Below are 27,909 nucleotides of genomic sequence, written 5' to 3' on the forward strand. Positions count from 1 at the left end.
CTTTATGGTCAACTGGATTGAGAGTTGCTTCCTCAACACCACAAATAGAAAATTTGAGACAGAATGTGGCTTGGAGATTCTTTTCTTCAAAAGAGAAACTACCCAAGCAGAGGCAGGATACCCTGTTGTTTACTTTGAAAGCAAAGAACAGAGCCTCCGATTTCCAAAAAATACTTTCCTTTGCTTCAGGGCTTAATAATGTCAGCCATCAGATGATGGTTTAAAAAGACTGATGATTTGCCCAGCTGGTATGGCTCAGCGGTTGAGCATCGACCCATGCACCAAGAGGCCGCCGGTTCGATTCCCGGTCAGGGCACATGCCCATGTTGTGGGCCAAATCCCCAGTGGGGGGCATGCAAGAGGTGGGCAATCGATGTTCTCTCTCATCAATGTTTCTATCTCCTCCCTCTCCCTTCCTCTCTCTCTAAAATAAATCAAGGGAAAAAAATTTTAAAAGAAGACTGATGATTTTTCTGATAAGCATGTTGCTCTGATTCAGGATCTGTATAGTTCCAACACCAAGCAGCTATCAGAGGCAGAGAAAAAGTAAAAGGATATACAACACAAGCAATCATTGAGCCTCCTCAGTGAAACCAGACCAAACGGAAATGAATTGTAACTTAGAACTTCAGATTTATTTTTCTAAACTAACCTCCAGAAACATTTCCCAATCCAAACATCACACCCTACCTCCTAGTAACTCTGAACAAGCCACCATGTCTCTGTCTAATGCCATTACCTCAGACTAGAATATATTATACTCCATGTTAACATGATAAATGCCCAGGCTTCCTTCAAATCCCAACTTAACTGTCAATCTTTCAATGTCACCCAAACTCCCATAGGAGTTTTTACTCTGTTTAAAGTGTTTATTAAATACTTCAATGTACTGCCCAGCTGGTATGGGTCAGTGGATTGAGCATCATCCCATGGACTGAGAGGTCCTGGTTCAATTCCCTGTCATTCCCCACTGGGGTATGTGCTGGAGGCATCCAATCGATGTCTGTCTCTCACATCGATGTTTCTATCTCTCCCTTCCTCTCTAAGAAAAAAAAAATTTAAATACTTCAACGTATTGTATTTAATGGTAACCCTGGCCGGTTTGGCTCAGCAGTTAGTGCGTTGGCCTGTGGTCAGAGAGACCCGGGTTCGATTCCTGCTAAGGGCACGTACCTCGGTTACAGTTTGTCCCCAGCCCTGGTTGGGTCGTGTGGGTGGCAACCACTCGATGTGTCCCTTTCACGTCGATGTTTCTCTCTCTCTCTCTCTCTCTCTCTCTCTCCCACTCTATCTGAACAAAATATCAAAAAATGTCCTCAGGTGAGGATTTAAAAAAAAAAAAAGGGTATACATACCAACCCCTTGCAAATGAAATTTTTTAACCAAAATTGAATGCTTAGTCTACGGCAGGTTTGGGGTTAGATTCTAGAATTTTAAAAATTGAATGAAGATACAATCTGCTGTCTTCAAACTACAATGAAAACACAAGCCCTGGTGAGTGTGGCTCAGTTGACTGGAGTATCATCTTGTACACCAGAAGGTGGTGGGTTCAATCCCTGGATGGGGTACGTGCAGGAGGCAACCAATTGATGTTTCTTTGACACTGATATTTCTCTCTCTCTGTCTCTCTCTCTCAAAAGTCAATTTTTAAAAATCACAATGCTACACAGTTAATGTAACATTTGTTAACTATTTAAAGTACTAGGACAACGCAGATAATGTCAGTGAATGCTGTAAAACTAGTTCAATCTACATTTCACCCTTCCCACCTCTTCTTGTTCTACAGAAGCTAAAAAGCTAAAAAATAACATTGCCCAATTGTTCTTACAGCTAAGCTCTTGGATATAATTTCAGATCTGTCAATGAAATATACTTGTATGGGATATGAAAATTGAAAGTGAGGTGAATAAAGATCACTTACTACCCCTTTACGTTACTTTCTATTGGCAAGCAAGTTGAGAAATGAGATTTTTACAAAGTGGTGCTCTAGTATCCCTTCTCTAAATCCTTGGCTGTTGGAAGGCAACTGCAGTGGAAGCAACAGCTGGACCTCAAGTTCCAATGCCCAGTCATCTGCTGTGTGAGTGTCAAAAGGCAGCTGAGGCAGCAACAACAGTGTCAGAAGCTTCCTAATCCTTAATCTAAAAACCTTCAATCAGGTTCTTAAACTGAATAATTCCAATGACATCATCAGAAGTTATAGCTTCCCTAGTGCATCAGTTCTTAGAGGTCTGGGAATTATTTACGGAAACCAAATTTCTACTTTAAATACCAAAAGTTGTTTCTGTTTCTTCATCTTGATTTATACATTAACAAGTAATGTCTTACAGGGGAAGAAGCACACCAACAAGGAGGGAAAGTGAGTAGTACTAGTGCAAGAGACCAGTAAACTCTTAAGCCTAAGTTAGACCTTAGGATACATGAGAAAAAATAATGAAGAATGAAGCTAGAATCAGTATGTTGACATGTTCATTAACCATAAAGTTTCAAGTTCCTGAATTCATGACTGGTCAAATAAAGAAACAATTGTGTCCAACATGTATATCACCTAATGGCTGATCTCTATTGATTGCCTTTACTCTGAGTTTTGGTCATATTTTCCCACTTCTTCATATGTCTAGTACTTACAGATATCCCATACATGTAAACAATCCCCTCCAGAAAGTCCAAATCCTGTTACAGTTCACTGAAGAGTGTTGATAATAAACTTAGCTGCACATAACTCCAAACTGTTTCCTCTAAGATGGGCAGTAGCTAAAATTCTTGTCAGTACTTTCTTTTAGCCTTTGCTAGGTTGCTTGCAATTTATGCCACACTGATACCAGTGAACGTTTACTGCAAAATTGGGAGCTATTTCTCTTCGGGTCTCTTTTTCCTCTCATTTTCTAGCTGTTGGGGTCACCATGAACTCTTCCCAATGGTTCTTCAAGCAGTATGCACTTTTCTATCTGAGCTTTAGTTGCCTAGCATGGTGTCAACTGGTTATAAAAACAGCAAATCCACCAGAGCTGTTTCCGTTATCCAACTGTACACTAATTACCCACTTCCCCTCAGTTTCTGACTACTGGTTGCTCTTGAGGTAACCTTTGTCCTTTGTATTTTGTTCAGAGTTTAAATTACCTCTGGAAAAGTTGGTTTGATAAGAACTACTCTACCATTACCACAGGAAAAATGCTTGGTTGGTTTACTCTGGAATAGAAGCTAAATACAAAGCTTTGCCCCTATTCTTATCAGCCTAAAAAAATAATTTTTCTGGTCCTCTAAGGTTGACGATCCAGATCTCTTTCATTCTTTGTTCATTCAGAGTTGGGGTGGTGGGTTGATGTGTATCCATGTGTTCAAAAGATGACGACTGAGATATGGAACAGCTTGGGTTACTGTAACTGTGAATTTCACATATCAGTAAATGCTTAAAAAGAAGACAAGGGAAACAAGACTGAAAGACAAAAGGCAGAGAGGAAGGAAGAAAAACTACTGTTACCAATTTTATTGGCCAGTAACAACATTTAAAGAAACAAACAAAAATACTACAAACAACTGTGATTTAAAAAATAAAAAGGAAAATCTTAGACTCAACACAAACCTACTTGAAAATATTTCACCAACTTATAATATATTTGAACACTCGATTTACCTTCCTTTTCTTTCTTCATAAACCAGAAACAATTGTGAGAAAACAGGACTGGTCTTGGAACTACATCTAGATACAAATAATCTACAAAGAAGGCCATTCTGGGGATCTGTGGTACTAGTTGTAGATTCAGAAAAGAAAGAAAAAGGGAATGTAGAACTTCAAAGATCTGATGAGACCCATCTGCCAGGAACCAGTCTGGAGAGCAGAGACCCTGCGTTTGAGCAGTGGGAATGAAGACAATGACAGAGATATGGGATCAGGAGGACTGTCCTCAGCAGGATCAGCCTCAATGTGCTTTATTACATGCCTTTTATACCTTACAGCAAAAGCTTAGTGACATAAGAAAATAGGATCTTCTAGATATAATGCCCAGGGCTACAACAATGCTGTATATAATTAGTTTGCCTTGCGGATTAACAGGAACAACCAGGAACACCCAGTCTGTTATCTCAGGTATTTCAAGGTACACTGGGTCACACTTAGCCCCAAGCTGCACAAACATAATGCAAGCCTAGCTTCTTGAGATTGTGGGGGAGGTCGAGTCTCTGACTCAAGACCTCCAGGCTCCATGGATTCTGTCAGACAGGTAGGCTCCCAACACCCATCTTTCCTAATTCCATCTTATTACTACAGACTCCAATCTGATCGGCCCTAAAAAGTGAGAATAGAACCACAAGAAGAAAACATGTTTTGAAGTTATTCAACTTAAAATAAGGTTGGTTATTCACCTCACTTACTAATCCAAATCTAGTTCACAGATATTATTTTATGAATAGAAAACCAGCAAATTCTGCCATGGAGTGGGGGTGGGCTGCAAGATGAGCAGAGAGAAGTGGGACTGCCTATAACCTAACTGTAAATACAAAACAATGCACATGTTAGAAATACTTCTATTATTATTAAAATAGAAAATTTCAGGCCCTGTTGGAGTAGTGTGCTGGCATGTTTATAACCCCATAATTGATAAATTATTGTGCTGCTCCATAATTGATGATTGGGAAAGTCACTGTGTGCCCTCTAGCTGAACCTGTTTAGTCAAAATAACCTCAGTAAATTGGAATACTCTCTGAACCAAGAAATTGTTGGGAGCTGGCTCTGTGTCTAACAGAGTCCACAGAGCTTGGAGGTCTTGAGTCAGAGACTCGACCTCCCCCACAATCTCAAGGAATCGGGCTTGCATTGTGTTTGTGTAGCTCGGGGCTAAGTGTAACCCAATGTACCTTGAAATACCTGAAATACTTGGGTGTTTCTGGGTGTACCTGGTTGTTCCTGTTATCATTAAGGCAAACTAATTCTATACAGCATTGCTGTGACCCTGGGCATTATATCAAGAAGATCCTATCTTCTGTAAGATATAAAAAGCATGTAATAAAGTATATCCAGGCTGATTTTTTTTTTTTTTGATACGTGCCCCTAGCGGAAACCGAACCCAAGACTCTCTGGTCCATAGGCCGATGCTCCAACCGCTGAGCCAAACTGGCCAGGGCCTGATTTCAAAGATTCTATCACTGGGGTGTTTGGAATCAACAGCTCTTATTAGGACTTAATTCTCTAGTGGTCATTCTTTGACTCTGTCGCGCCACAACATTTGGAGGCCCCAGGGCTGGTCTCCGAGAACTCAGGATAAAGTTGCTGGCCAGCTTTACTCTCTATTTGGCTTTAATTTGGATCTGGTGGCCTCTCAGTTCTCTTGTGCCACAACAAACCATCATTCAAAACTGCCTGAAATCAAGCTGAATGGAAGTCTTACAACTACGAGATTAAAGAAGCAGCCACATTGAGACTGATCTTTCTTTGACGGTGGTGCCACATTTGGAAGCTCCAGGGTTGGTCTCCGAAAACTCGGGATCAGTCTACGGCCGGCTTTGCTCTCCATTTGGTTTTAATTTAGTTCTGGTGGTCTTTCGGTTCTCTTGTGCCATAACAGTAGTTCAGTTGGTTAGAGCATGGTCCTGATACGCCCAGGTTGTGAGCTCATTACCCAGTCAGGGCATATAGAAGAAGCAACCAATAAATGCATAAATAAGTGAAACAACACATCGATGTTTCTCTCTCTCTCTCTTTCTCTCTCTATCTCCCTCCCTCGCTTTCCCTCCTTTCCTCTCTCTCTCTAAAATCAATACATAATTTTTTTTTAAAAGAAAATTTCAGTCATCTAAAATACTAAATATTCTATAAAATTCTCAATTTGAGAAATCTACTTATAACAATACAGAGCACTTCAAGTATTAGCATATGAATAGCAGTTTTGAAAAACTTTCTACAAACTACTACTAATAGCAGCAAAAACTGTTAAAAATTTTTTTCTTTATTGATTTTTTGAGAGAGAGAGAAAGGAATGGAGAGAGGAAGAAAGAGAGAGAGAAACATCGATGAGAGAACACTGACTGGCTGCCTCCTGCATGCCCCCCACTGGGGATCGGGCCCACAATCTGAGCATGTGCCCTTATGGGAACAGAACCAGCGACCTCTTGGTGCATGGGTCGACGCTCAACCATTGAGCCACACCAGCCGGGCTCAGCAGCAAAAACTGTTTAAAAAACAAACTAACAGCCCTGACCAGCTTGGCTCAGCGGTTAGAGCATGGGATCACAAACCAGAGAGTCCCCAGTTCAGTTCCCACTAAGGGCACGTTCCTCGGTTGCAGTTTGTCCTCGGCCGGGTTGGAGTCATGTGGGTGGCAACCACTTGATGGTTCTCTCTCTCTCTTCCTCCGTCTCTCCCTCCCACTCTATCTGAAGATAAATGCAAAAATGTCCTTGGGTAAGGATAAAAAAAACAAACTGACAAAAAAATCCTGCAATATGATTTTTACATAAACTTCAATATGAACAGAATTAAATCACAAACTCACCACAAATATATTACCCCTTGCTTCTTATTATTTCAGGCCATAAAACCTCAAAATCTGGTACCAGTTGTATTAAAAAAAAAAAAAAAAATTGACTGGACTTTGTCCCTGGCTCCTAAGAGAGAACTTTTAACCCTTGGAATTTCCCCAATGATAGGGGTGTTTTATGCGCTAACAAGATACCTCAGGATGGGGGCTGGTCACCAGAAAAACCAATCGTGTAATGAGAGGATCCAGGCTTTGAATCAGCCCAACCTCTGGGTGGGAGAGGAGGGCTAAAGATTGAATCGATGATGATGATGATGATGATGGACTGATTTTAGAGGGATTGAGAAAGAGATAAATTGACGTTTTATTCCATTTATTGATGTATTCAATGGTTGATTGTTGTATGGGTCCTGACAGGGGGCGGAACCCACAACCTTGGCATATTGGAAAGAGGCTACAACCGAGCTACCCAGCCAGGGCAAGATTAAATTGAATAACGTGACCAATGAATTGATCAATCATGCCTACATCTGACAAAAGCTCGAGTTCAGTGGAGTTCGGTGGTTGGTGAGCAAAATGATGTGCTAGGAGGGTGATGTACCCTGATAGACTTAACAAAAAGAAGAAACAGATACTCTATTCAGGACTATCCCAGACCCTATGTATGTGTTCATTTGTCTGGTCCTGATCTGTATCCTTTAAAATGAAACTGTAATCATAAGAACAGAGTTTTCCTGAATTCTGTGAGTCATTCTAGTAAATTATCAAACCTGTGTGTGTATGGGGGGGGGGGGTGGATCGCTCCAGATTAGTGACCAGATGGTCAAAATTATGGGTAGAATGAGGATCCAGCTTGCCACTGGCATCTGAAGTGAGAGCAGTCTTGATTCCAGGTGATTACTGTCAGAATAGTACTGCAGTCTACCAGGTGTCAAAACCAAACTTCTAAGTATGCTTCTTCCAACAGTTCTTATACAAGCTAACCTCTACCTGCTGAATACATAGAAGGAATGAAGCAATAAACCTGCAGAATTTGTATCATCATGCAATCTCCACAAGCCCCATTCCTCACAATGGTTGGCTTCTTTAGAAATGGCAGCAAATCAATCTCCAGAAAGATTGGTGTCAAATCCCAAGAATATTTAATAATGTTTCTGAAATAAATGTTTGTATAACATTACATGAGGGGTTCTCAAACGTGTTCTGGATAGAGTCAAAGAGTAAATATTTTAGGCTTTGCAGGCCATATGCTCTTTGTCATAACTGAACTATGTCACTGTAGTGGTAAAAGCTGCAACAGCACTATGTAAAACAAAGGAACACTGCTATGGTCCAATAAAACTTGATCTGCAAAAACGGGGTGGAAGGCTGGATTTAGCCCACATGAACCATAGTTTGCTGGTCCCTGAACTACATTAATTATTCAAATAAATAAAAAATATATAAGTCTTCTGATGGCATGTCCATACCAATAACAGCCTTAGAACAATATCAATACATTTTTAAAAAAATGAATTAAGCCCTGGCCAGTTTGGCTCAGCGGTTAAAGCATCGGCCTGCGGTCCAGAGAGACCTGGGTTTGGTTCCCGCTAAGGGCACATACCTCGGGTTATGGTCTGTCCCCAGCCCTGGTTGGGTCGTGTGGGTGGCAGCCGATGTTTCTCTCTCTCTCTCTCTCTCTTCCTCTCTCTCCCTCCCGCTCTGTCTGAACAAAAACTAGAAAAATGTCCTCAAGTGAGGATAAAAAAAAAAAAAACTGAATTAAAAGTAAATATACATACATACATATTTTAATGATAAAAATTATGTTAGCTGATACATATTTCATTTTTATTTATCAATTTTAGAGAGAGAGCGAAATATCCATTTTTTGTTCTATCTATTAATTCATCCGTTGGTTGGTTGTTGTATGTGCCCTGATTGGGGATTGAACCCACAACCTTGGCATATCAGGATGATGTTCTAACCAACTAAGCTACCCCGCCAGTGCCCCTGCTATATATTTTTTAATGATACAAATCATATGTTAGCTAATGTATGTATATTTGAATAGTGGAAAGGAAAGAGAAAAAAAGGAGAAAGGACCAAAGCCATATCAGAAATCTTTATTATACTTTAGAGTATTTTTATCTAACTTCAAAATTTTCAGATGTTTAAAACATTATAGTTCAAAAATTTCCCCAGCTAACATGAAAACCCCAGGCACTCTGCTAGCTGCTATGAGTCCTGGTGCAATGAGTCCCTGACACGATAATTAATTTTGAAACAAATGTTTATCCATACAATAATTTTATTTTAGATAATAACAAGATACGGATTAGCTCCAAGAAAAGGTTTAGACCCTCATCTCCCCCAAATGAACATTTATAATGATCTGTAGTATGTTTTACATTTTTTTTAAAAATCTATATTCTATATTAGTACACCTTTACTATAGCTTGTTCCGCTATAATTTATCTTTTTGTGTGTTTTTTTTTAAATCCTCACACGAGGATATTTGTTATTGATATTTTAGATAGCGTGGGAGGGAGGGAGGGAAAAGGAGAGAGGGAGAGGGAGAGAGAGAGAGAGAAAGAGAGAAAGAGAGAAAGAGAAATATCAATGTGAGAGAGACACATCGATAAGTTGCCTGCCACAGGACCATGACAAGGGACAGGGACTGAACCTGCCACCCAGGTACATGCCCTTAACCAGAATCGAACCCGAGACAACCCTTTGGTCCACAGGCCAACGCTCTAACCGCAGAGCCAAATTGGCCAGGGCAGAAACCTGTATAATTTTATTAATCAATGTCACCCCAAAAAATTCAATAAAAAAAGAATAGTATACAATTTTATAATATCCTTTAAAAATACAGTTTTAATCCATATCATGCAGATGACAAGAACCAATCTGTACCAAACATTTAGACAAATATAAAGAAAGATATACAACAGTTAGAAGTGATTTGTTATAGCATGTGTATTAGCTTCCTAATGCTGCTAACAAAAAACAACCTTTGTGGCCTCAAACAATAAAATTTACTCTATTATAGTTCTGGAGGTCAGAAACCCAAACTAAGTCTTATGGGACTAAATCAAGATATTAATGCCCTGGCCGGTTTGGCTCAGCGGTTAGAGCGTCGGCCTGCGGTCCGGAGAGACCCGGGTTCGGTTCCCACTAAGGGCACGTACTTCGGTTGCAGTTTGTCCCCGGCCCTGGTTGGTCGTGCGGTGGCAGCCACTCGATGTGTCCCTTTCACATTGATGTTTCTCTCTCTCTATCTCTTCCTCTCTCTCCCTCCCACTCTATCTGTACAAAAAATGGAAAAATGTCCTCGGGTGAGGATAAAAATAAAAAAAAAAGATATCAAAAGGGCCACACTCCCTTGGAAGATTACAGGGGAAAATCTACTTCCTCGATTCACTCTTCCAGCTTCTGGTGTCACCACATCATTCTAATCTCTGCTCTCATTGTCATTTTGTTTTCTGCTCTTCTATGTCAAATCCTCCTCTGCCTGCCTCTTACAAGGACTTTTGTGATTAAATTTAAAGGGCACCTGGATTATCCAACATAAAATCTCCCCATCACAAGATCTACAATTTACATCTCCAAAGTCACTTTGGACATTTAGTATTACAAAGTAACATTCACTTTTCCAGGGATTAGGAACCAGATATCTTTGTAGGCCATTACTCAGCCTAGCACCATATGGTTCATCTGAGAAATATCAGATGTGTAAATAAATCCATTAGAATACTGAATAAGGCAATTAATATATTTTTCTCATGGTAAATCAGCCAATCAACCGAGGGATGATAAATCAGCCAATCAACTGAGGGTTACACAATGCTCCTAGCTGTTGGGTACTAACTCAACATACCATGCTTTCTCATTTTGAATGACACTCAACAATCTGCATTACAGCTATCTTTTTTCTGGCAGTATTTCAGGTTCTGATGAAAAGCTTATGTCCATACTAGCTGACAAAAAGTATAAAAGTGATAGTCCTAAAGATGGCATACCAATGCTAGGTTGGTTTCCTAGGGCTGTGCATTAAACTTTTGATTGCCAAAGCATCCATTTCAAATACAAATATTGCCAGCTATATTCCATAGCTACTAGCAAAACAACTAGATAAAGAAGCAGGTCACTCACACCCATAAAAATTCTCTTTTAGAAAACCCTGGGTAACCTAGAAAACTGACCGCTTGAGTGACCCCATTTTTTCCTTCCTTTGCCTTAATTCCCACTATTATGCTTTAAGTTCACTAAATAAAGAGTAAATCCACAAAACCCTAATCATCCCACCCTCAGATTCTAATAAAGGTAGAGCCTCAGGTCCATGCTCCTGCCCTCTCTCTTTCTCTATCCCAGACTTCAGCATGTGGCCTTGTAGGCATGTCATGTACCCTCCAGCACCGGTGAATAACAAATCTTGATACTTCCAAGTTCCCTGATGATTTTGCAGAGATGACCCTGAATCATAAGAACCACAACATTGGCCCCAGTTGTGATATGGGGAATGTCTGTGGGGCTCACTATGAATGTATATGTAGAGCTCACTATGGGGCTTGCCATATGAGCCAGGTGAGAGCCTCAGGAATTCCTAATCAAAAACATCACAATAGGCTGCCATAACAAAATACCACCGACTCAGTAATTTTTCATGATTATGGAGGCTAGAAGTCCAAGATCAACAGCTCAGCAGAGCTGTCTTTTTTTTTTTTTTTTATCCTCACCTAAGGACATTTTTCCATTTCCTGTTCAGATAGAGTGAGAGGGAGAGAGAGTGTGAGAGAAACATCAATGTGAAAGGCACACATCGAGTGGTCGCCACCCACATGACCAACCAGGGCCGGGGACAAACCGCAACCGAGGCACATGCCTTAGCGGGAACCGAACCTAGGTCTCCCTGGACCGCAGACCGACGCTCTAACCGCTGAGCCAAACCAGCCAGGGCAGAGCTGCTTTCTTTTAACAGCCTCTCTCCTGGGCTTATAAAATGCCCTCTTTTCCCTGTTTCACATGGTCTTCTTTTTCTGTGTGTCTATGTCCTCATCTTTTGCTCTTATAAGGACACCAATCATATTGGTTTAGGGCCCACCTAGTGACCTCATTCTAACTTAAATATCTCTTTAAGTTCCAAATACAGCCTGGCCGGTGTGGCTCAGTGGTTGAGCATCATCCCATGCACCAAGAGGCCAAATACAGTCACATTCTGAGGTGCTGGTGTCTAGTGCTTAAATCTATAAATTCCGGGAAAACACAACTCAGCCCATAACAAGTGCCAAAAAGAGTAGCATGCTTAATCTTAAAATTCATGAAATATCTTTAAGAAATTGATTGAGCAAACCTAAAATAAATATCAATAGGCCATTAGGAATTAGCAGTAGTCCCTTGATATTATGGATAAAGAAATCACTGAAGTCAATTGGATGGACAAAGAATTGTATAACAAAGAGCCAGAAAAAATACAGATGGAAACATTACAAATTTGGGAAATTTTTATCAATGAAAGCATGATGGCCAATACAGGAGATTGGCAAAACATATATTGTAGAGATTAAACTGTAATAATCCCATAATGTAATGGTTCTCCAGCTGTGGTTCAAAGACCCCTGGGGAGTCTCAGGAATCCTCCGATTTCTAACTATACATCTGTGTAAGCCAGACCTTCTTCATATAATCCAACCAATACAACAAATTGAATGCAAAAACAAATGTAAGAGTCTATCTTTTATTAAACAAAATATTTAAAAGACCTGCAAAAATGTAAAACCAATGCCACTCTTCCCACAAATTTTTTTGTTTTGGGTAACAGCTAGTTTTTCATTAAAATGTTATTTGTATTAACATGTACTAAGTTTATTTTATTTGAGTTAACATAAATTTTTTAATTTATCTTTTAATTTCTGCTGTGATAAATAATGATCTTCCCAAGTAAATCAAAGCCCCTTTAGATCCTCAATCATTTATTTATTTTTAAAAATATTTTTCTTTATTGACTTTAGAGGGAGAGGAAGGGAGAGGGAGAGATATAACCATCTGTGTTGGCCAACTTCTGCATGCCCCACCCCCACCCCTAGGGATTTGGCCCACAACCTGGGCATGTACCTGACTGGGAATCGAACCGGTGAACTCTTGGTACATGGGTTGGCACTCAATCACTGAGCCACACAGGCCAGGCCTCAATCATTTAAGATGTTAAGGGAGACTGAGAACAAAAAGTTTAAGAACCCAAAGCACTGAATCAATTAGTGCTTCCGTTACAGGAACCTACACTATCTCCCTAGTGCCTGTACTAACTAGGTTTGCCTAGTTAGTCAAACCTAGGTTTATCTAGGACAAAAAAGTCTTCATAATGATAAAGGAGTCAATTATTTATCAATAAGACATTACAAACCTAAACATTATGAACCTAACAGTTTCAAAATACTTTTTAAAAATGAAAAACTTGCCCTGGCCGGTTTGGCTCAGCAGTTAGAGCTTCGGCCTATAGACCAAGAGTCCCGGGTTCGGTTCCTGCTAAGGGCGCGTACCTCGGTTGCAGTTTGTCCCCAGCTCCAGTTGGGGTCGTGTGGGTGGCAGCCACTTGATGTGTCTCTCTCACGTCAATGTTTCTCTCTGTCTCTCTTCCTCCCTCTAACCCTCCCGCTCTATCTGAAGATGGATGCAAACATGTCCTCAAGTGAGGATAAAAAAAAAAGATAAAAACTCACAGAGAAACAGACTAAACCAAAATTATCTTTGGAGACTACAACATAACTTCCCTAATAATTAGGAAAACAAGTCAACAGAAAATCAGTAAGGATATAGAAGAACTGAACAATATTATCAACCAGTTAGACCTAATGAGATTTATAGAACATTTCACACAACTGTAACAAAATACATATTCTTCAAACATTTAAAGAAAAACAAGTATCAATTCTACCATATTCTTCCATAAAATTAAAGATGAAGGAATATTACCCAAAATATTCTGTAAGACCAGCTTTATACTGACACCAAAACCAGATATTACAAGAAAACTACAGACCAATAACTCTCAGGAGCATAGAAGTTCAGAACGAAATTTTAACAAAATAAGTCTGACAATCTAGGAAATGGATAATACATCACAGTCAAGCAGTTTATCCCAGGAAAGCAAGGCCAGTTTAACATTTAAAAGAAAAATTCTAGCCCTGGCCGGTTTGGCTCAGCGGTTAGAGCGTCAGCCTGCGGCCCACAGAGACCCAGGTTCGGTTCCCGCTAGGGGCATGTACCTTGGCTGCAGTTTGTCCCCGGCCCTGGTTGGGTCGTGTGGGTGGCGGCCGCTCGATGTATCCCTTTCACATCGATGTTTCTCTCTCTTCCTCTCTCTCCTTCCCACTCTATCTGAGTAAAAAATGGAAAAAATGTCCTCGGGTGAGGATAAAAAAAAAAAGAAAAAGAAAAATTCTAATTCACCATATTGAAAGACCAAAAAATATATACATGATCATTTCAAAAGACAAAAAAAAAAATATTTGACAAAATTCATTATCCAAACAAGCTGTGGTACATTTACACAAAGGAATACTATACAGCTGTCAAAAAAAAAGAAGGATCTCTTACCCTTTGAGACAACACAGATAGACCTGGAGACTACTATGCTAAGAGAAATAAGCCAGTTAGAGAAAGACAAATATCACATGATCTCATTTATAAGTGAAATCTAAAGATCAAAATAAGTCCAGCTGGTGTGGCTCAGTGGTTGAGTATCGACCCATGCACCAAGAAGTCGCCAGTCTGACTCCCAGTCAGGATACATGCCCAGGTTGTGGGCCCAATCCCCAGTGGGGGCATGCCGGAGGCGGCCAATCGATGTTTCTCTCTCTCTCTCCCTCTCACTTCCTCTCTCTCTAAAATCAATAAAGGAAAAAAAAAAAGAACAAAATAAACTGATGAACAAAATAAGTCCAGAGGTATAGATGCACGGAACAGAATAACGGCTCTCGGCAGGGAGAGTAAAAGATTAATCAAAGAACACATAGGTATATATGCATAACCCCTGGACACAGACAACAGCATGGGGGAAGGCCTGGTGAAGGGCGGGGATTGGGTAGAGAAGCACATAAAGGGAGAAATGGGAGACATCTATAATACTGTCAATAATAAAAAATAAAAAAAAGAAGTTCTTCATTTTTCTACTGATAGAAAAACAACAGAACAACAATAAAACTTCTTTTTTAAATCAATTATTCATTTCTGATAAGAACTCTAATCAAACTAGCACTAGAAAGCAACTTCCTCATACAGCATATTTCTGAAAAACCTATAGACTATAATGACACTTATAGTAAAAGACTGAATGCTTTCCACTAAAATAGGAACAAGATAACAATGTCCACTTTCACTACTCCTATTCAACATTGTCTTAAAGTGTCAAACTAGTACAGTAAGGCAAAAATAAATAAAAATAAAAAGCAAGAAAAATAGAAAAGGAAAGAAGTATAATTGTTTTTATTTACTAACATGATATTCTACATAGAAAATACAATGGAATCTATACAATAGCTACTCTAACTATTAAGTAACTTTAACAAGGACACAAAGTATATCAGTATCAATTGTATTTCTGTTGAGATTTTAAAAAAATACCCACTATCAACAAAAAATATGATATACTTTGGAATAAATCAGACAAAGATATACAAGGCTTAAATACTGAAATCTACAGCAACCACATGAAAAAATGTTCAACCTCATTAATCACTAGAGAAAGGGTGATTAAAACCACAAGACACTACGACACACCTATTAGAATGTCTAAAATTAAAAAGACTTACCACAGCAACACTGGTGAGACTGTGAAGCAACTAGAACTCTCATTAATACTGATGGGAAGATAAAATGGTATAATCATTTTGGAAAACAATTTGGCTATACATTTGGTTATAATGTTAAACAGACATCTACCTTGTGACCTAGTCATTCTTACTTCAGAGGAAGTTAAGTTACCCACAAGAACTATACACACATGACCATATAAAGACTTGTACACAAATATTCAGTTTTATTTGTAAGAAGCAAAACTTGAAAACAATCCAGATGTCCATCAACAGGTGAGTGGATAAACAAAAGCTAGAAGGATGGAATAGTAATCAGCAATAAAAAGGAGTGAACTATTTTTTACCTACAACATGAATGAATCTCAAAATAATTATGCTGATTAAAAGTAGCCAGGCAAGCAAATAGTATATGCCATATGATTTCATTTACATAACATTTCAGAAAATGTAAACTAACCCATAGTGACAGAAAGCCTGAGGACAGGGAATGGAAAAGAGAGATAACAAAAGAGTATGAAGAAATTTGGGGAGGATGTTCATTATCATGAATGTATTAATGGTCTCATAGATAATGTATCAAATTTTATAAATTTGAATGCTTTATAATTGTGTGCAATTTATTTTACTTCAAGAAAGATCTTATAAAAGAAATAGAATAACTGGTAATGGTTGCATAACAATGTGAATATACTTAATGCCAATGAACTATATACACTTAAAAATACTTAAAATGATATATTTTATGTTTTGTATATTTTAGCACACACATTTTAAAAAAAGAAGAGTTGGTTTACTCAACTCAAAGCCAAAGTTTAAAGTGATAATAACTAAATTCAGCCAGTAAGAAGACGAGTAAGGAATCCATATATTCAGGCTATCTACTCCTTTGGTGTATGCTGCTGGTTGCTTACATGTAAATTTAAAGCTGTTTATAAGCTGTTACCTGTGAGATGTGATTGATGGAAGACTCCATTCTCCGAAGCTGAGAGGCTTGGATGTCCAGCAATTGGAGTACATTATTGGCCAATGCATTTATTTGATAAGCAACACTAGCTAGGGACTGGGTTGTATAGGCTTTGGTCTCTTCTAAAGCTTTTCTCTTGTCTGTAGCCTGAAATAAGAACAAAAACAACAGTACTTATGTATGTGAACATTCATGAAACACATATTCTATAGAAAGGCAGAGTGTTAGTTATATTTTTTAATAGAGAAACCCAAATAAATCAAAAACCATATTGGACCAATCTGATGATACTCTCAGGGTATTTGTAAAGCCATAGCAGAAATCCCTATCAGCCAGATGTGAACTACTCCCTCCTGAGCAGCCCATCCACCATGGTCCACTAAAGGAGCCACCAAGTGACTGACATCAGAGGCACACTGTAACAGGTAGTGCCAAGTTGCTTGAAGCCCCTGAACCACCAATTTCTCACATTACACCTTTAGCACCTTATGTCAGCCCAAGCTCCCCAGCCCCAATTAAGAGCTTAGCTAAACTATTGCATAATATTGCTTTAATTTTTTTTTTTTAATCCTCACCCAAGGACATTTTTCCATTTTTTGTTCAGATAGAGTGAAAGGGAGAGAGAGGAAGAGAGAGAGAGAGAGAGAGAGAGAGAGAGAGAGAGAGAAACATCAACATGAAAGGGACACATTGAGTGGTTGCCACCCGCATGACCCAACCAGAGCCGGAGAAAAACAGCAACCGAGGTACATGCCCTTAGCGGGAACCGAACCCAGGTCTCTCTGGACCACAGGTCAAATGCTCTAACTGCTGAGCCAAACCAGCCAAGGCAATATTGCTTCCATTTTGTGTGGCTAACTGACCTGCAGGGCTCTTGGACTAATACCAGCTCCCTGAACAAGCACATGCACTAAATAACAACCCTCAAGAGTCACAAGTAAATATATGTTCCTGATATGACTCCCCAAAGAATCCTTGTGATAAAGTCTCTCTTGCTTCCCAGCTCCTTCTCCTTTTGTTCCCCTTAGATAAGACTCCATCGCCACTGGAGTTTGTAAAACACCTGTTATTTTTGGTTTGAATTGGCCAATCCAGTCTCAGCACAGGAACCCCAAAGCACTCCACCCACAGACCCTAATAAAGACATTTACCCCAGGTCCTGGCTGCTCACTCTGTGCACACCCTGCACTGACTTCCCCATGTGTATCCTCGAGATAGACTGGATATCTCCTCCAGGACCTGTGAGTAATAAACTCTAATTCACTTTCCCTTTGGTCTTTTTTGTTGAACCTTGGCTCACCATCTGACAGCACCCCAAGGTTCTACTTAATTTTTTCCCCCAAGGTTCTACTTAAATGTTAACAAAAAATCACAACACCCACTAACAATGATATGGACTAAATCCATTCCACCTTATATTCTTGTTTACATTCATCACTACTGAAAATCCAACCACCCTGTTATCCATTATGATCAAAGCTCTCATTGCCAAAAATCACTACTGTGAATCTTATGACCCAATCCTCTACTCACCTGTTCTTCCCAAACTCCTATACCTCAGAGTAAGGTGGTGAGTGAGCAAAGTTCAAAGCAAAGCTGAGTGAAGTTCACAAAGTGATAAACTGTGTGTGTGGGTTGGGGGTGGGGGGAGGCAGCAACTTATTATCACAAAGGATAAATATCATTAATATATATAATCTAAAAATGAAGAATGGCCAAGAATCAATAGGAAAAAAATGGAATAAAGATCTAACAGGTAGGTCACATACAGTGCTTGTGTTCAAGTAACCTTTATTTTACTTAATGCACCCAAAGAGCAACAGTGATGCTGGCAATTCAGATATGCCAAAGAGAAACTGTAAAATGCTTCCTTTAAGTGAAAATGTAAAAGTTCTTAACTTAATGAAAAATTGTATGCTGAGGCTGCTAAGATCTATGGTAAGAATGAGTTTTCTATCCATGAATTGTGAAGGAAAATGAGATTCATGTTAGTTTTGCTAACACGTCCAACTGCAAAATTTATAGCCAAAGTACATGACAAATGCTTAGTGAAGATGAAAAAGGCATTATATTTGGGGAGAAAGACATGAACAGAGACCATAACTTTTATTACAGTATATTCTTAAATGGTTCTGTTTTATTAGTTATTGTTGTTAGTATCTTGTTATAACTACTTTATAAATTAAACTTTTATCATAGGTATGAATGTAGTAATACAATATAATAGGATTTGATACTATCCCCATTTTTGGGTATCCACTGGGGGTCTTGGAGAGTATCTCCTGTGGATAAGGGGGGACTATAATGTTGACGAGTATCATTATTACCACTACACCATAATCTCCAGAATACTGCCAAGGTGAAAAAAACAAGATGGAAAAAAATATGTATAGAATGCTACTATTTAACTAGAAAAGGGAAAGATAGAAAAATATATACTTATATTATGTAAAGAATAAACCATAACATTTTAATTACATATAGGTGAGGACATAAGTTGAAAGGGACATGGATAAAATCCGTTAAACGTTACTTTGATTTGTAGATTTGTTTCAGGAACTATGTAAATAATTTACACAATTTTGAAACAAAATTAAATTTCAAAAAAGGAATTCCCCAAAATTAAATGTAAAAGTAATCAAGGAGCCTAACTGTAAATCCAATTAATGGCTTAGGCAGAGAGGGAACATTCTAAAAGTGACTTCAGAGCACAGTAATTTGATTGTATATCCTTTTTTTTTAAAAAAAAAAATCAATGTTTTCACTGGTTTTTAGATAGAGAGGAAAGGAGAAGGAGAGAGAAACATCTATGTGAGAGCATAACACTGATCTACTGCCTCTTGCACGTCCCCTACCTGGGCCAGGCATGGGCCCTGAACTGAAATCAAACTGGCAACCTTTAGGTACACAGGACTACACCCAATGACTGAGTCACACCTTCCAAGGCTGATTGTATATTCTTCCTTTTTTTTCAATTTTATTTGTAGACATTAAAATTTGAATTTCATATCATTTTTTGTTATTGTTTATCCTCACCTGAGGATATTTTTTCCATTTATTTTTTAAAAGACCGGAAGTGGGAGAAGGGAGAAAAAGAGAGGGAGAGACACATCAATGAGAAAGACATATCAGCCCTGGCTGGTTTGGCTCAGCGGTCAGAGCGTCGGCCTGTGGTCCTGAGAGACCCGGGTTCGGTTCCCGCTAAGGGCACGTGCCTCGGTTGCAGTTTGTCCCCGGCTCTGGTCAGTCGTGCGGGTGGCAGCCACTCGATGTGTCCCTTCACGTCGATGTTTCTCTCTCTCTCTGTTCCTCTCTCTCCCTCCTACTCTACCTGAACAAAAAAATGGAAAAATGTCCTCGGGTGAGGATAAAAAATAAATAAATAAAATTGGGGAACATTTAAAAAAATAAATAAATAAAATTAAATTAAAAAAAGAAAAAAGAAAGACATATCAATTGGTTTCCCTCCGCACATACCCCAAATGGGGCGAGGATCGAACCTGCAACCCAGGTATGTGCCCGTGATCAGGCATCGAACCCTCGACTCTTCCATACTCAGGCCAATGCTCTAACCTCCCTACCCCCAACAGCCAGCGCTGACTGTATATTCTTTTTTGTTTTTCAAAAACCACTTTATTCATGACACATATTAAAAAAAAACTCCCACTCCCCGGAAATGAGCTAAAAAAATAAACAAAACCACCTCCCACCTCCCTGTGCCCACTTCCTCCCATTTCTTCCAAATAAAAGGGGGAAAAAAGGCAAAGGGGGAAAAAAAACCTGGAAAACAAAAAAAGTCCCCAAAACAAGGTAGTGCATTTCCCCAGGGGGAAGGGGAATTTACACTGGAGCCGCTGGGAGCGGAATGGAGATCTTCCTGCTACAGAAACCTGCAAAGAAAGACACTCAAAACAGAAAAAGAAACACAAAAGGAAACAAAATAGATCACCAGGCAATCTGAAGGAACAGGGAGCCAGAAAAGAGGGGTGAGGTGGGTGGTTGACCTGGCAGGACAGGAGCAGGCAGGAGGGTACTGTGAAAGTGAGGGAGAAGATGGAGGGAAGGTAACAAGAGAACAGTTTGATGTCCTTCCAAAGCCCTGGGTAAAAAACAAAAAAATAAAACAAACAAACAAAAACCCTCCTACCATCCATGTCCATCTACCCTTGAGCAGCCCCCAAAGGGGTGATGTGGGACAGGGAAACAGTGGGAGCAGCTTGCGCAGTTGAGTAGAGTCCATGGCGAATCCCCAGAGTGAATGAGCAGCCCCCTGCCCCACTCCCTGGGCCTCCCCCTACTCCCTAAAGCAGGTCCCTCCTCAACAGTTAGTTATGGGATTCTCCTCCCTTCCACAGTATATCTTTATATATTTATATATATGTATATATAAATTTTCCATCAAGGTCATCTTCTGTTTTGTTTTTTGTGGGTTTTCAATTCTTTTTTCCCCCTTTTTTTCCTCTCTCTCCTCCTAATACATACTTTTTTTAGTAAGGGGAATACCATGAAGTCGCTCTAGCCCGGCCCCTGTAGACATGACCCCGGAACCCCGGGGCCTACTGTAGAATCGAGATCGGGAACTGTTGTAGTTGGTGGTCCAGGCACGGTATTGGGCTGGTGGGAAACCCTGGTCTGTTGTGCTGATGCCTGGTTGTTGGTTCGTTTTGGGATCACCTTGATTTGTCTTCCTCTAAATAGGGACTCATCTAAGGCCAGGGAAGTCCTCATTGACTGAGAACTCTACATATGCAAACCCTTTGGGATGGCCACTAAATTTGTCACAGAGTATGGTAACACGGTTGACTGAACCACAGCCATGAAAGTGTGCTTCCAGCTCTTCTGCTGCTGCACCATAGTCCACATTGTCAACATAGATGGATCGGGCATCAGCCTCCATCTTCTCCTCAATAGACGTGATCACTGGTCACTGTGCCAACACTGCCTGGAGGTGGACTCATATTCATCTGCTTCTCTACCTCGTTCTGTAGCTCCTTTAGCTTCTCAGCTTCTTCCTCCATCTCCCTGACTCGAGCTTTGATAGCTTACAGCTCCGGGTCTTCAATGGCGCCGTCCCCCGGGTCAACCTTGACCAGTCCTGGCTGCCAGGGACTCCCAAGCCAGGCCCAGGGCCCGGAGCTCCGGGTGGGGCACGGGGCCGGGGCGACTCCTCTTCAGGCTCGGGCTCGGCTCCAGCAGCAGCTCCTCAGGCTCCAGTTCCTCAGACTCCAGGCCGTTCCGTAGTCCTCTGCGCCTCCCGGGGGCCCCTGCCCGGCCTCCCCACCAGCCCCGGGCACAAGATGGCGCTGCCGCCCCCGCCCGGAGCCCTGACCGCCCACCGACTGTATATTCTTAATGGGATTTATCATTAGAATAAAAATAATTGAAAGAGAGAAAAAAAACCTGAAACTGTTTTCAATCACTTTACTCTTTTATTTTTCCTTAGGCAGAAGCCCCGGTCAGACCCACACTCTTTATTCTGATGGTAGTTTTGGAATTATCCTGAGACTGTTGTGTTGTGAGGGATAAAGGAAGTCATTAATTATGTTTGTCATTGAGAACTGAGATTTTTGGCATTGCTCAAAAGAAATTCTGACGTAAGGAAAACAAAGTTAAGGAAAAAAACTTGTTCTGGATTTAAACTGAAAGCATCAGTTTGAATCCAATTTGTATTTTATCATCTATCATATATATCAATATCCTCTGTCCAATGAAAATATCTAAATGTATAAAATATGGTAACTGTTGTTGATAACACTGTATTACATAATTGAAATTTACTAAGAAAGTACAATTTAAATGTTCTCACCAAAAAATGATGAATATGTGATGTATTAATTAATTAGATGGGAGAAATCCTTTTACAATGTATATCTATATCAAATCATCACGATGTAGACTTAAATATTTACAATTTACTTGTCAATTATACCTCAGTAAAGCTGAAGGCAGGGAGAAGGGGAAAAAAAAAAGGCCTAAAAACAATGACTGTCTAGCAGTCATGCAGCACCACTTATTATTCACATTGTTATCTCTCATACTACTCTCCAAAGCAAGGAACCAGGACTCCTAGATGGCTACAAGTCTAGGTCAAGAAAAGTACAAGAAGCACCTGGATTATGTATATCACAAAGAATGTGGAAGGACCGAGGACTACTCTTGAGTCATGTCAAAAGAACTCAAGAATGAACTGGAATCAGCTGCTACAGGCCAAAGATGGGACAATGCAAACATCAATAAGATAACAATAATACAACTATATATAAAATATTTCTAAGAGTTTGTAACAATATATTTTTTTTAATTTTAAAAATTAAAAACCAAAAAGTCATTGGCCAGTTTTAGAGGATGGTAGGGACCATCTCTATTGGGGAAGAAAGGGGGCAGCTTTATTAAAGTATGAAATGTATACAAAAAATTTAAGTACAGCTTCCTTTCAAGCTAGATGTCTGAGTGATGGATATTCATGCAAGTTCAACATATGTATCAAGAAGTGTTATTTTCTGTTCTGAGCCCATATACCCAGGCCACAGCACGATGTTTGTCAGCAACAACTGCAAGGTGTTCAGGTTTTGTAAATATAAGTGTCATAAAAACCTGACAAAGAAGTGCAATCCTTGCAAGGTCAGGCAGACTAAAGCATTCCGTAAAGCAACTGGTAAAGAGCTTACAGTGGATAATTCAGTTGATTTTTAAAAATGCAGAAATGAATCTGTCAAATACCAGTGAGAGCTGCGAATGAAGCGAATGATGCAATGAAGAGAGTCAAAGAGATCAAACAGAACCGTCAAACTAAATTTATAACAAACATGTTGGGAAAAAGTAAAGAACTACAGAAAGTTCAGGACAGCAAAAAAGTCAAGCAAAACATTTATCTCATCAGGGCCCCTTTCTGCATGCAAAGGAAAGCAACTGAAAACTAAAATGATATAGAAATTATAAGAGGAGGTGGACATAGAAGTTGTTTCTGACTATCTTACTATCTAACCATTTGTATGAGCACACTGAAAATCTCCTTTAGAGAGTTAGAATTTCTAAATTATTCTTTTATTTTTTACATAAGGTGACTCTAATGGCAAGGTGATTAAAAATATATCTCTACGCTACTATCTGCAAAACATCAGATATTATGGATGCTACATCGTACCTCAATGTTAAACCTTCACTGATAGATGTACTTATGTAAATCATGAAAATTCTGTAAATACAGAAGTGAATTGTAGACATAAAATGATTATGCCACTTGGATAATGGTACTAGACAGCATTTATGTAATAACTAATGACAAAAATGTATGGCTTGTGATATATAAAATAAAATTTTCTTTGCATTTCCTTTATTAATGTTTTAGAAAGAGGGATACAACAAGGAACTAACAACCTGTATGATACTTAGCCTCAAGTACTGATATATATTTTTTTTTTTAATCCTCACCTGAGGACATTTTTCCATTTTTTGTTTAGATAGAATGGGAGGGAGAAAGAGAGAGAAACATCGACGTGAAAGGGACACGAGTGGCTGCCACCCGCATGACCCAACCAGGGTCGGGGACAAACTGCAACCAAGGTACATGCCCGTAGCGGGAACCGAACCCGGGTCTCTCTGAACCGTAGGCCGACGCTCTAACCGCTGAGCCAAACTGGCCAGGGCCTGATATCTTTTGTTTTGATTTCAGCATTTCAGGTTTTGGTTTATTAACATCTTAGTAGGACATACTGACCTCATATATTGATGTCCAATTCTTTGGACTAGTCTGACCTTGTTTGATATTTGACCTGGCAGTTATGGATGCTGGGGTGAGAGCTGAATACAGCCTGTTTCTGAAATGGCACTCTGCTCTATAATTTTTACTTTGGAGAAAATTCTAACTTGAAAATCCTAGTGGAAAGAGCTTTAATTTTCCATCTCAACAATGATTTGGAAGCAGAGTAATCCAAAGCCTTTTAAAATCTGTAGTGTGCTTTTCTTTTAAAAAACAAGTTTGGGGGAAATTAAATTTATGGGTAGAATTCTATACATTATTTGCATGTAAAATCATTTCTATAGTAAGTGCTTACATATTTATTATTTAAAGTTATTAAACAAAGGTATGAAGTATCAATTACTTTGGAGAAAACAACTTTGCCCGTATGTACTACTGAAGTACAAGACTTATTTGAAGAAAAATATATACTTAATACTTAAAAAGAAAATTTAAGTATGTAATTCATTGTGTTTTAACAAATACATACAGTAGTGTAACCACCAGCATAATCACGATAAAGAATTTTTCCCTTGTGTTCTTTATAGTCAACTCCCTCCCCACTCTCTGGACCCTGGAAAACCACCGATTTACTTTCAAAAATACCGTTTTGTCTTTTCTAGAGTTTCATATAAATGGAATCAAAAGTATATGGTGCTCTGTGCCTGACTTCTTTCACTTAGCACATTGCTCTAGAAATGCATCCTTATTATTACTAAGTAATATTCCATTGTATGTATTTACCACAATATGCTTAGGTACTCATCAGCTGATAAACATGTGGGTTGCTTCCAGTTTGGTTCTACTATGAATAAAGCTGCTATGAATATTTGAGTCCAAGTCTTTGTGTGGACATATGTTTTCATTTCTCTTGAGCAATATCTAGGTAAATAATCTAGAGTAGAACTGCTATGTCCATAGTATGTTAAGTACTGTACATGATTAACACTGTAAGAAACTGCCAAACTATTTTCCAAAGTAATGATACCATTTGGCATTACCACCAGCAATATATGCAAGTTCTAGTTTTTCCACATAATTGGCAATACTTGGTAAGGTCAGTCTTTCTAATTTTAACCATTCCAGAAGATAAATAGTGGTACCTAATTGTGGTTTTCACTTCCATTTTCCCATCAAATCATGACGTTGAGAGCTTTTGTACATCCAATTCTTCTTTGATTAAATGTCTGTTCAAATCTTTTGCCCGTTTCTTAACTAAGTTGTATGCCTTCTTATTGAGTTCCTTATATAAATCTTTTGCCATATAGGTTTTGCATGTATTTCTCAAGATGTATAGCTTGTCTTTACATAATTTTCATAGATTTTTAAAATTTTTTCTGTCAAACTCTAATCTGTCCATATTTTTTTAGTATTTCATAATTTTTGTGTCCTATTTTCATACTAATTTATTGCATAAAGTGTGGGTTAGGATGATGGTCAAAATCCTTTCCTTGCAGATAGATAGTCAATTGTTCCACCATCATTATTGAAAAGATTATCTTTTCTTAAGTGAACTATCTTGGCCCTTTACTCAAAAATCAATTGACTGCATGGTGTGGGTTTATTTCTGGACTACATTTTGGGTTGCACTGATATATCTCTTGAGGCTCATCTAGTACTACACTGTATTGATTACTATAACTTTCATAAGTCTTTAAGTCAGACTATGCGTTCCCCAGATTTTTCTTTTTCAAGATTGTTTTAGATAATCTAAATCTTTTGAACTTTCATATAAATTTTAGAATCAGCTTGTCGATTTCCACAAAGGAGCCTAATAGAATTTTGAATGGGATTGTATTGAATCTATATAGCAACTTGGGAAAAACTTCCATCTTAACAGTATGAACCTTCCAAACCATGAACACAGTAACTCTCTCCTATTATTCAGGTCTCCTTTAAATTATCTCTGCAAAGCTTTGTAGTTTTCATGTACCAGTTGCCAACATTTTGTTATATTTATCCCTATATATTTCATACCTTTTTATTGTATCGTGAAGGGTTTTTTTTTTATAATTTCAATTGCCAAGTATTCATTGCAAACATATATATACAATTGACTTTTAAATACTGACCTTTCAATCCTACAACACTGCTAAATTCATTTTTTTTTTCTAAATTCATTTATTAACTGTAGTTGCTATTTACAGATTCTGTAGTACAGTCTACATAGACAATCAGTAGTTAAATAAATTACAGCAGTCTTCCCAAAAAAGTCATGCTGTTTATAAATAAAAACAATTTTACTTCTTCCTTTCCAATCAGTATACCTTGTTTCTTTTTCTAGATCTATTGCACTGGCTAAAAACTCCAGTTCAATGTTGAATACAAGTAGTTGCTCCTAACATTAGAGGGAATGTATTCGATCCTTTATCATTAAGACATCAAATGTAGCCCTGGCTGGTTTGGCTCAGCAGTTAGAGCGTCAGCCCGCGGACCAGTGAGTCCTGGGTTTGATTCCAGTCAAGATCAGGTACCTCGGTTTCGATTCATTCCAGGCCCTGGTTGGGGTCGTGCAGGAGGCAGCCACTCCATGTGTCCCTTTCACATTGATGTTTCCCTCCCTCTCCCCCTCCCTCCCTCCCACTCTATCTGAACAAAAATGGAAAGATGTCCTCGGGTGAGGATAAAAAAAAAACAAAAAACATCCAATGCAGGTTTTTCTGCACATGCCCTTTATGAGGCTAAGGAATTACCATCTATTCTTAGTTTGCTTATCAAACTAGACAGCTTTAATCCTGAGTAAGACTGAGACTTGGTTATCTTCGGTCATCCATTGTATTCTAGCCTCACCTGTCTGTTTCCTTGTTTTTAGTGTACTGGCTGCACACTGCATACTATTTTTTTTTTTTCTTTCATGAGAAAAGGACTATTAGCTTTGTACTAAAATGTATTCTCCCTTCCTCCAGAACATAAAATTACACTTTATTTCCCAGCTTCCCTAATTACTTGGTCATATAACTAAGTAATGTCAATGGGATGATAGCAGAAATGGATGCTACTTCCAGGCCTAGAAATAAAAACCTCCCATGGATGCCTGATGCAGTAATGTAAAATGTAGTCCTACCAAAACAATAAAGTTATGTTTCACAGAAAGTAATATTTTACACTGCTTCAATTTCAAACTTAAAATAATTAAAGTTAAATAAAATTTAAATTCATTTTCTCAGTCAAACTATCCACCTTTTGAAATGGTCAATAGCCATATGTGCATTGTGACTACCTTACTGAAGAGTATAGGTTCTAGTCACAGTTAATTTCCTCCACTGACCATCAATTCAAAAGTTAATCTGCACAGAGATGGCTGTTGTCACTTATTTCAGGGTTGTAAATTTAGTATCCAATAGTTGGTCTCCTTCACTCCTTCACGTTGTACTACTGTATAACTACCAAGCAACTTTAGTATGATCCAAGAAACATACAAAATAGATTATAAGCTAGAAGACAAATAGCCAGGATTTCTCCAAGCAGCTAATACAGACATTGTTAATCAATTATAGCACTGCATATACTCTTAACTAATCACTCTCAGAAGTGACACATGATATGAAAACCCATTTGCCACTCCACTCATCTTATGCCACTGATGGTTTGTTTATAAAGGAAATAAACATATACAGCTATAAAAGAAAATGTTAACAATTTAAAGGAACTAAACTCAAAATAAACAATGTAGTCAAGACCTCAACAGGAAATTCCTTAGATAACTGAATTTTATGAAAGCCCATACATAAAACGGGCTCTGTCTTCTTCTTCCCTTATCCACCAGTAGAAACCAAGCTTTCCTGAGTCAGGATCTGTTAGATGGCGCAAAGAACCTTTTCAAGCAATGTCAACTCCTATATGTCCTTTTCTTGTCCGTCAAGGTGACTACACAGGCAAACTAATCACTTCTTTTTCACTACCTAAAGTGGAAATTACTAGCCATAAGCAATCTCGTTC

At 38.8% G+C, this 27,909-nt stretch overlaps 1 protein-coding gene and 1 pseudogene across 8 annotated transcripts in view; both read right to left on the reverse strand.

Annotated features, from left to right (window-relative positions):
* The window catches only part of ABI1 (abl interactor 1), a 134,498-nt gene that overhangs the window by 53,231 nt on the left and 53,358 nt on the right, over positions 1-27,909 (reverse strand). For all 8 annotated transcript variants that reach the window (XM_036257597.1, XM_036257600.1, XM_036257598.1 and 5 more), the window contains exon 2: positions 16,212-16,379. In XM_036257597.1, coding sequence (XP_036113490.1) covers positions 16,212-16,379 — 168 coding nt within the window. The remainder of the gene's footprint in view (positions 1-16,211; positions 16,380-27,909) is intronic.
* LOC118627477 lies at positions 20,689-21,303 on the reverse strand (annotated as a pseudogene).

The sequence above is a fragment of the Molossus molossus genome, unplaced genomic scaffold (genome assembly GCF_014108415.1).
Source record: "Molossus molossus isolate mMolMol1 unplaced genomic scaffold, mMolMol1.p scaffold_m16_p_1, whole genome shotgun sequence".
NCBI lineage: Eukaryota > Metazoa > Chordata > Mammalia > Chiroptera > Molossidae > Molossus > Molossus molossus.